The sequence below is a fragment of the Taurulus bubalis genome, assembly GCF_910589615.1.
Source record: "Taurulus bubalis genome assembly, chromosome: 1".
Classification (NCBI taxonomy): domain Eukaryota; kingdom Metazoa; phylum Chordata; class Actinopteri; order Perciformes; family Cottidae; genus Taurulus; species Taurulus bubalis.
Genome location: NC_136589.1, coordinates 29,745,101 through 29,758,465, shown reverse-complemented (window position 1 = coordinate 29,758,465; position 13,365 = coordinate 29,745,101). Strand labels below are relative to the sequence as shown.

The 13,365-nt window shown below is 39.9% G+C and overlaps 2 protein-coding genes across 2 annotated transcripts; one reads left to right on the top strand and one right to left on the bottom strand.

Annotated features, from left to right (window-relative positions):
* Positions 1-7,382: 7,382 nt before the first annotated feature.
* On the bottom strand, positions 7,383-8,924 carry LOC306751508 (uncharacterized protein; the record flags this gene model as incomplete). The annotated part of the gene is made up of 1 exon (XM_079235089.1): positions 7,383-8,924. The coding sequence occupies one exon, from the start codon at positions 8,922-8,924 to the stop codon at positions 7,383-7,385; it is 1,542 nt and encodes a 513-aa protein (XP_079091215.1).
* Positions 8,925-9,938: 1,014 nt separating this feature from the next.
* On the top strand, positions 9,939-12,932 carry cldn1 (claudin 1). Its single transcript, XM_079226397.1, has 4 exons — positions 9,939-10,220; positions 11,039-11,203; positions 11,470-11,554; positions 12,393-12,932. The coding sequence occupies exons 1-4, from the start codon at positions 9,998-10,000 to the stop codon at positions 12,553-12,555; spliced, it is 636 nt and encodes a 211-aa protein (XP_079082523.1). The 5' UTR covers positions 9,939-9,997; the 3' UTR covers positions 12,556-12,932.
* Positions 12,933-13,365: the final 433 nt, after the last annotated feature.

Genomic DNA, 13,365 nt, shown 5'->3' with positions numbered 1-13,365 from the left:
GTGACCGTGCCTGCCCCCCGAACTGAAAGTGGAAGCTGTATAATATAAATATTAACAATTGAAAGCAAAAATAATAATCTGGCAAAAATGTTTGTAACTTCAGATGATCCAGTTGCACAGTTTGAGCCCAACTTTGTTATAATAATATCAGCAGCAATTACGTTGGGGCGTTCAGTGTTATCAGAACTGACAGAAATGTCAGAGACACTTTCTTCAAAGAATTGACCATTTATTGATTTTATTTTCAACTATAAAATACAATGACATTCAGAGAGGAGGAGTGGATACAGGTGGACAACATAAAGAATACTGAAATAGACCTGTTATATCAGGGAAATCAAGAAAAAATCATTGTATAAAAGAAATGTCAATAAATCATCGCGACAATATTCTAATAATCTTGTAAGCAGTTTCGGTGTTGTGTGTTTGTGTCTGTGTGAGTGTTTTCTCTTGAATGTCTGCCCCGGAAGAGTGTGTGTTTTCTATAATGTGTGTCCTATTTGGGTTTGTGCATATACCTAAATGAATACGGATGTTTTTTTATAGATAGCAATATCATGTATATGTATTTATAGTTTTAAGAACGGCTGAGTTTTGTTTAAGTGTTACCTGCTCTGTTCAAATATTTAACCACTGTGGAGGCAAGTGGACGCACCTATCAGTAACACTTTAGTAGAATAGTTTTGTTGGCATAGATCGGGCTACCAGAAGAGGTGTTGTGATTTGTTTATGTGTTGTGTCAAATATTTCCAAGTCTCCTAGTATGCACAGTGATGGGGATCAAGGGATGTTGCATTCAAAGAACAGTAGTAGTTTAGCAGTTATTTCTTTCCAGAGGTTTTATACTGGTGGGCAGAGTAAGAGTGCATGGAAATAGTAGTCAGTCTTTCTTTAAATATGTGTTGAATTCTTTGTCTTGAAGTAATGATATATTAATGCGCCATCTGAGGGTGAGTTCAGTTTGTGAGTTGTACGTTAAAGATTAGACTGGTTAGAGCGTGGTCTGATAAGTGATTTGATGGATTGCGGTGTTAGATATATCAGTCATCAAATGAATACACAGGAAAATCTAAATTCTTGAAATTGGTGATTGGTGATGATTGGTGGACTGGTGAAAAGTAGTCTATTCATTGGAGGCTGGGCTTTGTAGCCTCCAATAATCGGCAAGACTTAAGTCTGTCATGTATTGTGTAATCGTTTCTGTAGAGTGTCAGTTTTTGGTGTGTTGTGACGTTGTTGACGTGTCTTGTGCTCGGTTGATGACTGAATTAAAATCCCTTCCATTTATGACAGTTGATATAAAAAAGATGTTAGGTAATCTGTCTTGAGACCATTTCTTGTTTTCTGAGCAAGACACCCAACTCCTAGCTGCTCCCTGGGCGCCTCTCAGGGCTGCCCACTGCTCCCTATCCAGGGATGGGCCAAATGCAGAGAAGAATTTCCCGAAGGGGATTAATAAAGGATACTTTCTTTTCGTAACACCCTGTTGGTTGGGTTAATTGTGTGTGTGCTTTTTTGTGTGTCCCCTGATTGTGATTCCCTTCACCTGTGTTTCCCCCCTCATATACAGTATATACTCCAGACTGTCTTCGTTTTGTGTATGTTCATGGTGTTCGCCACCTCTTGGAGCTTTGGATTGTTGCCAGTTCCTAGTTTTGTTTCGTTTTTGACATAAAGTACATTTTGGATTTCTTCACTCAAACGTGCCTCCGGTCTCTTTCCTCTGCACCTGAGTTTTCGTTCACCACACCCAGCCCTGACATTTATAGCCAATGGTTATACAGTTCGATTTGGCAGGAAATGTTCTGTTTCAGGGATGGGGTTAGGTACTTTATAGAGGGTTTATAAGTTGTAACTAAAAGTTTATGAATGTATAATACATCATTTATCTATGCTTTATAGATCAGAACAAAGCAATTGGCAGATAACTTTAACTTTTAGGTTGCCAGATTATAAGTGTCTTTGGCTGTTCTTTATTGTCCTCTACAAAAATAAACACCTCAACCACTTCCCTTTGGAAAACAGCTGCAGCGTGTGGGCCAGAATTCATTGATTCAGATAATGGTTTTGTGAAGCACTGGAGAGGATGCTCAGTTTTAACCCTTCATTTTCAAATGTAAACAAGTCAAGGCTGTTCTCTCTAAACTTGGAACCATGACAAGACAAGCTTTGGACCTGATGGTACTGTATTCATGATATGTGAAATGAATGATGCTTAACAGGGCTTTTGCTAAACCATAATTTGTGAAGAGCACTCGAGCAACATTTGAGTATGTCGTTCCGTTGTGAAACAATTACCTTTTCAAAGATTACTTCTGCTGCTGGTAGTTGGAGTGTGGGAGGTATTTTTTCAATTGTTTTGCAGCAACAAACTGCTTGGTTTGGCACTGGCCCTTCAATTCAGACTGCATGCATGCATTCATAATAAAACATGTCTAACTTGGGGAGCTGGAAACAAAACAAGTATAGGCGTATAAGAGCAGGGTCCATAGGGCCATAGTTTGATTCATCCTGCATAATTGTAATGTGATGATAAGGAGCTTATAGCCTCTAGACAAAAGACAGCATATCATGCAAAAGATTACCATTCTGGTAACATCTCTGCTTCCACTTAACACCCACATCAGGTCAGCTGTTCTTAATATGGTCAGCAACACCAATTTAGCCTCCACACAGGGGCCTGGGTGCACTGAGGGGTACATATTGACCCTTGTTTGTAAGAAAGGCTCACATTCTGAGTGTGCAAAATGGCCTATTCGTGTCCTTGAGATGTTTAGGTCATTGTGTCATGGAGGATGTGTATCACAATCTCATAGGCTGAGAGAGCGGGAATCTAATAGACACCTGCCCTCATAATACCAACTGGTGGTTATCATTTCACGGATGACTGAGCTAATTTACAATAAGCTGAAACCCCACCGAAACAATGAGCATCATAATCAAGGTAAAGATAAATGTTCCATTTATGTCTATGGTTTTGCCCTCAAGACGTATGCACTGGGTTTTTAATACAGTATATTATTAATAATATTGATGATACACCTGATCTAAAATTAGTTTACATTTTCAGATAAAAAAACTTTCCTCTTGAATTCTTGGCCCAGGCATTGAGTCTGAGATGACCTCTACTCTTTGTCTCGAGGACTCTGGCCAACCCTCGCCACCTCCCTCCTCACAGGCCGGTCTAAACTCTGTGGGAAACCCCCCCAGCGCTTTGTGTTTTTTTTGGACATTGTGCGTCTCACCAGATAATGTCTCCACCCCTGTTTCTTTCCTCTCCCATCTAAAGAGGTGCTGTATGCAGCGTGGTGTCCGGCACTAACTGCCCACTAAGCAGGACAGAGATGGGATCTAACCGTGGGGGTCAGTGCTGCCGCAGGACGGCCCTCAGACCCTGCTGCTGAGAGTTTGCAATGAGAGTAATTGGCAGTGATGGATGCTGACAGGTGTTCTGGTTTTGACGATATCTAACAATAGTTTAAGCTTTACAAATATGTTTTGTGACAAGTCATTGCTCAACCCCACAGAACACAAGTTGAAATTAATCTGGCAATGGCACATTTAAAAAAAAGCCAAATATATCAATCACAGTTTTGGCTAAATGTGTATGAAATATGTAAACTGTTTAGCCAAAAACATGACACTTGGGTTTTTAATATTATGCAACTTAAGATAAAGAATATCCTGAATGCAATATTATCATAAATTCCATAAAAGGTTTTTCTTGAAGCTTAAACCTGCATTATGGAGCCAATCACGGAGAAACACTGGCATTCATGTGGAATCAATGTTTTGGTTGAAAAATGTCAGTAGTCACTCAATCATTGATGAGCAATGACGAAAGTGAACCAAAATAGTAAAGCTGTGGACCGTAAAAAACAACAGAAGAGTAAGGAAAGCCAAATTACTAAGTAGAGCTGAGGTAAACTGTAGAGTGAGCTGATAATTCTTTGTGGTAGTACCATCAATTTTTGTGGACGAGAATGTGGTTTGCTTAGACTGACGCGATTACTCTTCAAGCTGCTCTATATTATCAATATAAACACTGGCACTCACTGAATAAAGATATGCATTTAAAGACTTCAACATGTCTTGTTGCTCATTAGCTAACAACCGAGTGCTTTACATGTTAAATATCTTGTTATACCAGAGTTCTGCTCAAGTGTGGATTACCTCCAATTTCATGCCATCACTCCAAACTTTGGGAGTAAGACTGTCACCTCTCTTTGTCATGTGAATTGTGATGTCATTCAACTCGGACGGAGGACCCAATCGACCCCCTGGCCTTTGACCCTTATTAACCCTGGGTTAGAGTGCTGTCTTCAAGGTGTAGCCATCTGTGAGCCTTGCTGTGTCTGGGCTTCCCTCCTCCCTCCCTCTTCATCATCCCTCCCAGTGTTCAGGAGCAGTGGAGTGATCAGAGGGTCTCGAACAACTTTTGAAACCCAGAGATGATTAGAAGGGTTCATGTGTACAATCCTGTAAAAAAAGAAATTAGAACTATTTACGTGTGCCAGTGAGTTACTTGTAGAATTTTTTTATACTATTCCTATAGATGAAGCTATTATACATTTTGCACAGCACTACACATGTTTAACAGGTTTCTTTATAGATCATGATTTTACATACAAAAGCGATGTTGAGCTCATTTGATGTAATGCCGAGTAAAACTACCCACCAACGGTTTATACAATAGTCAAACTTAGCTACACCTTGACCAAATCCAACATTACAATGTTGCATTCACATTATTACCTCAGTAATAATCATCCAATCACATATGACACAATAGTATAAATCACAACAAGGACAAGAGCTATTCTACTTTTAAGTATTTTGCTGATGGTACTTCCACACTTTTACTCTAATTACATTTTGACTTAAATGAGTATTTTTACATTGTGGTATATACAACTAGTTAAAGGAGATATATCATGCTCTTTTACAGGTTCTTACTTGGAGTTAAGGTTTCTACCAGAAATGATTTACGTGCTTTAATGTAAAAAGCCCCACATCATTTACTCATTACTGGCCCAGTCTTTGGTATTCTGAAACTACGTTTTTGCTGTCTTCACATACTCAGACTTTAAACCGCGCCGTGAAGGTTTAGTTCTGTGTCCCTGTCAAATTAGCGAGTGGTTTAGGCTCTCTGGCAGACATTTTGAACCCTTTCCATAAGTCAGCATTTCTGCAGATTTTGCCCGTGGGAATTATCCACAATTCATAGCAATGTGCTGTTAAAAACGGGGTTACCAGTGGAACAATGAAGACGCATTACATTTACTGAGAAACATTAAGGATTTAAGATGAACCATAAAAAACACGTGAATCAGAGGAATGCAAGCAGAGATAGATATATAAAAAGATTTTTACAAAAAAAAAAGATTTGAAATGACCCCTCATCTTGTGAGAAAAGAGACAAGACATTCAAATCAAGGAGTAAAAAGTATCAAATAAATACCCACAAGTGTAAATAATATTAGTTGACGTTGTCATGTTAACATGACATATTGCAGCAAAGTGCTGGCCCATTCATATTTGCACCGTGTCACGCCCTTACAGGCTCTCACACTTAACAGGTGACATCAGTAAGTCCCTGAGGGTTCAGGGTTTAAGTTCTTATAGGGGACATTGGGATTGGGCCTCACTGTGTGGGTCAACCATGGATGTATAAAGAGAACTGTGCCATTCATTCCTATGATTTTGCTGATTGACGCAAAAGTTAGATATAAAATTCAAAATGATCTGGATCTCCAGCAACCGTGGAGCCCATTGAGCAAGAACACTAACATATCGATCCTGCCGCGTTCTCATTCCCATGAAAGGAGTAACTCTGAACTTGGCCATTAGTGCATTTGATAACTTGTACGACTTCATTATTTATGTAAGGACTATTCAAGTGTTTCTACTGGGACGTTGATTTACCTAAAAAAAAATCCGCTGATTTACAGACGTCTCTTTTCTGAGGGCTTGTTGTAGAGTTTAGCGACACGTCTCCCGGTGACTGTATAGTTGCATAACGTCACAACCTTATGCAAGTCCTGTTTACTAGTTAAAAAGCACAGTTCCTGAACATGGGCTCTGTGCATTTATTTGTGGATTGAGCATCTAGATACAGTATTTATATAGCACATAGACCTGCTTTATAATGAAAGATGACATGTACATCTTGTCAGGCCTGGACTAAAATGAGGACTCCGATGCAGATGATATCACGTACCAGCACACTTTATTGATTTCAGAGCCTCTTTGAAGTCCTGGCAAGGATAACTCGCGGAAGGTAACCTTCCTACTAAGGAAATTCTCCAATAAAAAAGGAGAGACAACACTAGAAACACGGAAGATCCTAAAACATGAATCCCTTCCGAAGGAGGAAAACTACTGATCAAAGGGACAAAAGAAAAGGCTTACCTAAACAGGAGGCTCTACAACCATCTAGTACTAATTAAACACAAAATAGCTCCAAAGGGGAGGAAAGAAGACAGATTACAAAAACACAAATCAAAGCTACACTAGAAAACTTAAACAAACGAAAAATCACTCTCCAAGGAGGAAACAGAAAACAACTTACGTGGCGAAACAGAAAACTCGACTGTGGCTAAGGGCTTAGGTGCATGGACAAGGACGAAACACTTTGGCACAAGACAAAGAGAAGACCCGACTATAAGCACATGAGGGTAATGGGGAACAGGTGGAAACAATCAGGGATCGGGGAGACAATCAGACCGGTGACACGTGAGGAAGGGCAAGTGACCTGCAACGAGAGGGGAGTTAGGCTTCAAAATAAAACAGGACGTTACGAGACAAGAACCCAAGACAAGACAAACCTCACAGCGGTGTGACACATCTCACTGGGTCTACAACATGGGATCTTGAGGTGAAGGATCTGAATACTGAGTCCTGCTTTCCTGCCTTTTAAAAGTGTTGTACATTTTCAATTCAAACTAATCTTTTTAAGAAGCAAATAATCCATTTTATTGACCTTTTAGCAGCTGTTCCAAAGCAAGAACTCTGTACTTGTTCTGATGATGTTCAGTTTGACAATGCTAGTATACATAAACAAGGGAGCCAGAAGCATCTACTGAGATTCAACATGTCAGCAGATGAGTACTCAAAGATCCTTTTAGCAGTGATCTTAATAAGCAGTGAGTTGAACTTTGAACTTTACAAAAAAAGGGTTCATCCACCCTGCTTATCATTCAGCGGCATGCATATCAGGTGGTGAGTTAGATGTTTGTTTAGAGTATTGACTGTGACAGTCAGAACATAGAGTGTGACTCTTTGTATGAAGAATGGCTAAATGCATGATAGTGTGTTTGCACAGAGAACAAAGTCTGAATAAGAAGAAAAACTACTGAACAGGGATCTCGATTATTGTCTCATTAGTCATTACTGCAATGAGGCTCATTTTTCAAAATATGCTCCATAATGCTGCCGTCATCCTCCTGAAACTGTACCTTTACTGTCAGTGGAGAACATTTATCCATTTTACATTTGATGATTACAATGTCACCGGCAGCTTGAAGGCTACAGCTCCTGAGATCCGGCGTGTCATCTTTAGACACCGGACACACCAGCTGGTCCCTGTCGATTGAGACGACTGCCCGTCTTCTCAAATAACCGGGGCTCCCGCAGACCACCCTGTCAAGCATCTCTACATCTCTGCTGTTTGTCAGCACCCAGTCGTGCAGATACGACATACGGCAGTCACATTTCCAGGGGTTCCCGTGCAGTCTCACTGTGTGCTGGATGAGAAAAGGGTCGAAAAAACCCAGTGGGAGAGTTTCCAGCTGGTTGTCAGACAGGTAAAGCTGTTGAAGGAGGAGCTGGTCCTCAAACAATTTGCTGCCAACATTGCTCAGGTTGTTATTGTTTAGATGGATTGCTTTGATGCTGGATAGATCATGAAATATCATTTCAGGCAGCAGGGTGAGCTGGTTTTCAGACAGATCAAGATTCTCCAGGGCTGTGACATTTCTAAAAATGTCCTCAGGAAGGTCGGAGAGCTGGTTAGAGGACAAGATAAGGTCGGTAAGAGATGTCAAACTGCTTAGAGAGGACAGCTTAGTCAATCTGTTCCCTTTTAGATTTAGCTCCCTCAAATGTGTTGTCTCAAATCCAAACATTTTATCGCTGAAAATTGTTAGAAGGTTTCCGCGGAGGTTCAGCACCTCCAGTTTGGTTAACACAAAGAAGATATCGTCAGCGAGTTCTGATATTTGATTGCCCTCAAAGTGCAGCTCTGTCAGCTGAGAAATATTGTGGAACATGTTAGATGTCAGATTGCTGATGAGGTTGTTGTTAATTCTCAGGATCTCCAATCTTGCCAGACCAGAAAAAGTTTCCCTTGTCACGTTTTCAAGCTTATTTTGGGACAAATCCAGGACACGCAGATTCTGAAGGTTCTGGAAAAGGAATGCGGGCAGATCTGATATGATGTTGCCCTTCATCTGCAGAGTTTCGAGCTGTTTAAGATGGTCAAACATGCCAGGAAGCACCGCGTTGAACCTGTTGAAGTTAAGCAACAATTTAGTCAAGTTTCCTTGCTTTGAGAAAGTCCCCAAATATAAGTGCTCCAGCCAGGGGTTCCCACTGATTTCCAGCTCCAGTAGCTCAGTCAGATGCTCAAAAGCCTGAGCGTGAACACTTCGTAGTGCATTACTTAGGAAGACAAGCTTGGTGAGTTGGGGGCTCTCCTCTAAAGTGGAGGAGAACAGGTATGATACGGCTGAATTGACCACGATAAAGTCCTTGACCTGCCTGGACATGTTCCTGGGTAAAGATATCATCCGTTCATCAGAACACAGTATTTGGACTGAAGTGAAACAGTGGCAACGGTATGGACACGAGGTTTGTGACTGTGTGTTGCCTCTGTGACAGAGAAGCAGCGCCAGGAACAGAATCAGGCCGGATTCTTTGTCCATTTTTCACTGTCAAAACATGAGGAAAGTTTCTGTGAATTAACAGGAAACCAAAGTCAAATAAAAATGCAAAAGCCGTAGTAGTTTTCTACTGAAAACAAATAATGAAATCCAACATACCTGTGTGTAACAAGGACCCCTTAGCATTGAAACAAATGTCCCTGTCAATCCACAGGCCAGCTGACACGAAGTGCAAACGGCAAGTTTGTATTAGGCAAGACCAAAACCTTTGGTCAGCGGCCAGCTCCTGCCATGGTTTCATTTGCTCACAGAAAAAGGGGACAATCTTTTTGTCCAACAAATCAACTCACAGAGCAGAAAATACTCAGAAAAACATGCATTTCATACTTTAATACAACATGGAAATAATACTGTCTGTGTGTGAGTGAGTCTTCTGTCTTTTGTATTCCTATTAGCTTCAGCAGAAGTCTGTCAGAGATGTGTCACTATTTACCAAAACAAGGCAAATAGATGCGAGAGGGAATGTGCTGTCATGAGAAAAGTTACTCTTGCCAGTAATTATTTTTGTCCATCAGAAATAACTACTTTTACATCCAGTACGACGACTAATAATTACTTTTTTTTTTACCTGGAAGTCTTTGAAGACACATAGTTTCTTTAACGAGAGACCGTGGCTAAAACCTCAGTGCAGATTCACATACAGTAATAACACATTATCAGAGAAGCATCAATTGAAGAGCTTGATCATTGAAAATAATCCATTAAACATGTTTTAAATGGCGTTTGAAAGCACAACCTCAGTTGCAGTGTAAATACAAAATGTGACTGTTGTTTTAGTGCGTTTGAGTCCTCTGAGTTTTCAGTCGTTGCAGGAGACCATCACCTCCACCAGGTGTCATTGTGCTCTTCCTAACTCTGAAGTTGGAGTTGATGACATTCTTGGATCCTCCTACTCCTCTGTGATGTTCCCTGAGGATGCACAGGCATTCAACACTGTTTAGGATCAGATCCACCAGCCCAAGCCTCTGGGAACTACACCAAGAAACATTTAGGAACTTTTCAATCTTTTTCTCCACTTTCATCTTTTACCTGTTCTAATTTTCTGAAATCAAACGATGGCCAATGCAGGTATACAGCTTCTTGGGTTCACGTTGGCCTTCCTGGGCCTCATTGGCACGATAGCATCCACAGCCATGGTGGAATGGAAAGCTTCGTCGTATGCAGGAGACAACATCATCACAGCTCAGGCAATGTATGAAGGGCTGTGGAAGAGCTGCGTATCACAGAGCACTGGTCAAGTTCAGTGTAAAGTGTATGATTCACTTCTACAACTACCAGGTAATGTGGATTTACATATCATGTTTTTCATGATACTGTACCACTAATCATACTGTGAATTCAGGCACAGCACAGTGAGTGTATAACAATTACAGTACATTGTGTCCTAAATCATTTCTCCTTGTCATAATTTCTTCTTCTACAAAAATATGGGTGTGGGAAGACAATGAGAAATGAGATAATGAAAGAATGTTTCAATTAGGAAATTAAAATTATGAATTTAGGAAAGGTCTCAATTGTAAAGGTACGATTTGGCCTGTATGCTGTAAAAGAGGAATGTGTGAATCCCTCTGGTCATTCAAAAACTTCCTAAAAACGACTTGCATGCTGAGACTTGTCCCTCAAATACCAGCAGCTGGATGATAAACAAAAAAGTATTCTTTTCAATCAATTTAAGAGGGATAGAAGTTATGGATTGTGTTGGATTTGAAATGTAAATGTAGCCTTTGTAAATGGATTTCTAGTTTCTATATGATAAAAGGTAGATATGTGCTTCATCAGATAGGAATGCTTCGAGTACACCTTAGCTGGATGTGACTCACGTCGTCTGCACTCCCGCCTGTTTTGTGCCTATCGTAAACAAGAAGAACAACGAGATTCACTGAAGAGATTTCTTAAGCTTAGGTTTTGTTTCAGCTTTTATTTAAGACTATTTAGGAATAGAGGCAAGTAGTCACAATAAATCACTATTTGCAATTAATATGTATTTGAAGTAAGAATACGACCCAGGGAGAAATGAATACAAAACCATTAGAAAGCTGGGAAATTGCTTGAAACCTGCTCAAATCTATGATTCTGTGTCATGTCTTTGTTTCCAGGGATGGTACTGGGCACACGTGGGCTGATGCTGTGCTCCATCATATTGAGCTTAATCTCTATCTTGGTGAACATGGTGGGCATGAGGTGCACCACCTGTATGGCAGATCAACCGGAGCAGAAGGACAAAGTGGCTCTAGCTGGAGGGGTCATCTTCATCATCGCTGGTCAGAGTCCATTCATTTCAGACATGCACACACAAGCAAAGACACACACTGATTGAGCATCATCTTGCTTGGAGGGATATGTTTTTGCCTTATAGATGTTGCACCACACTACTCTGTGTTTTGCTTTGACCACTGTATTGCAACACATCTTTTAGATGATTTGGCTTGAGGTGAATTTATGGGTTCATAGAAATGTTGATACATGACAGGTGACAGATTTTTTAACCTGCAAAGTTATAACATGTTTTTCCGTTGATGGTTTTCAGGTCTGCTTGCTCTGGTGGGAACATCTTGGTATGGCAACAGAATAGCCAAGGACTTCTACAACCCATTCACTCCGACTAATTCTAGGTGAGGTCATCATTCTCTGCACCTTCAGTCAGGAATTCACAGTAATTATTGGGCATCACTGTTGTGTCTGTGTGTAATGACAAAGAGGACGGCCACTTGCCAACTAAACTGTCTTTTATTATACTGTTGTTCTCCTGCCAGTCAGTTAATCCATTAGTATTACACACAGTAAAAGTCCTTCTCTCAAGATGTTTCTGAAGTAAAAGTACAAAAGTAATATCAGTAAAATGTTCTTCATGTATCAAAAGTAGAATTACTTGCTGGGCAGAAACAATTTTATATAATATTGGACAATTTAACATTATCACACAATTGTTTACACACGATCTTAACCTGAAAACTAATTGGTAATTATGTGTCACAGAAATGTAGTGGAGTAAAAAGTAAAGTAGAGTCCAATAAGCATATAAAGTCGAATAACATTGAAACACTACAAGTACCTATCATTTTTACACTTTTTAGAAAGAGCCAGGCTAGCTGTTCCCTCTGTTTCCAGTCTTTGTGCTAAGCTAGGCTAACTGGCTGCTCGCAGTAGCTTCATATTTAACGTATAGATATGAGAGCGGTATAAATCTTCTTTCCTAACTCTCAGAAATAAAAGCAAATAAGCAGATCTTCCAAGATGTCAAATCATTCTTTTTATTTTCAAGCATATTTTTTCACATTTGGATAATTCACTTTAAAATAACGTTGTGATCTTTGAATTTTACTGCCGTGAATTAGACCTAGCCCAACTGAATATAATATATTCAGCTTGTATATACAATTGATGACTTGTAATGCTTGTCTTTTCCAAATGTAAGCATAAGTATCAGTGTGACGTTTGAATAATTCACAGATATGAGTTCGGAAGTGCCTTGTTTGTTGGATGGGGAGCGGCCTGTCTCAGCATCATCGGAGGGAGCTTCCTCTGCTGCAACTGCTCAAGCAAGGACTCAGGGAAATCTCCCCGCCACCCACCGTCCAGCTCTGCAGGCCAGCCGGGCAGAGACTACGTGTAGGACAATCCCTCCATCCAACTTCCGCTTAAGGAAGAACGCGGCCTTTGCTGGGAATTGTTTTCTGTTATTTTGATTTTTGTTTCTGTTTCTTCATATTTTACATATTTGCATGTTATTTTTGGTGTATGTTTATATATGTTGGGAAATACATTTTGATAGTCCGTATAGTTCACAGACAGCAAAAATAAGAAAAAAATAAAATAATATTGCCATCCCATTAACTATGGAAATGTATGTTACAGATGACAACAACTTGAACCCATTCAATATAAATCTGCTTAGTGTGTGACAGTTTTACTTTTGTTAATGGCTTTGATTGGAAACTTGCCACTATTTGATCAATTGTCATGTAAAATAAAATCATCATTGCTTTCGTAGTATTGCATGTTTTTATAGCATTTAGGTTTGGTTTGATGTGTAACACATGGCTGGTGTTTAAATCCCATATAAACCCCCTACAAGCCAACAATGTTTTTCCATCTCTCGGTAATTTTGAATTTTCCAACCCTGTGTGTCACTCAACCACGAGCACACTCACTCTTTTCATGTTATATCTTTAAAACCACTGTACAGTTAAAGGAATTATTATTTCAAAGGTGTGTGTGTTTGTGTGTGTGCTTGTGATACTCCTACATTCGGTTCGGTATCTTGATCAACGGCATCTTGTTTTTTGGCTGTCGCTATCTTGTTACTTTTTGCAACCAGAAGTGACAAGAGAGAATGAAGCTAAGACGTCTGAATGCTGAATAAGACATGTGTAGTCGACCAAAGTGTTGAAATTAACTCAAAGTTGTAAAACCAAAACTCGGA

Excerpts from the sequence above, each read along its gene's own strand:
- cldn1 (XM_079226397.1), top strand. The coding sequence starts at position 9,998 with ATGGCCAATGCAGGTATACAGCTTCTTGGGTTCACGTTGGCCTTCCTG. Across the intron at positions 11,204-11,469 it reads GGTCATCTTCATCATCGCTG|GTCTGCTTGCTCTGGTGGGA; the intron begins GTCAGAGTCCAT and ends GATGGTTTTCAG. Across the intron at positions 11,555-12,392 it reads TTCACTCCGACTAATTCTAG|ATATGAGTTCGGAAGTGCCT; the intron begins GTGAGGTCATCA and ends AATAATTCACAG.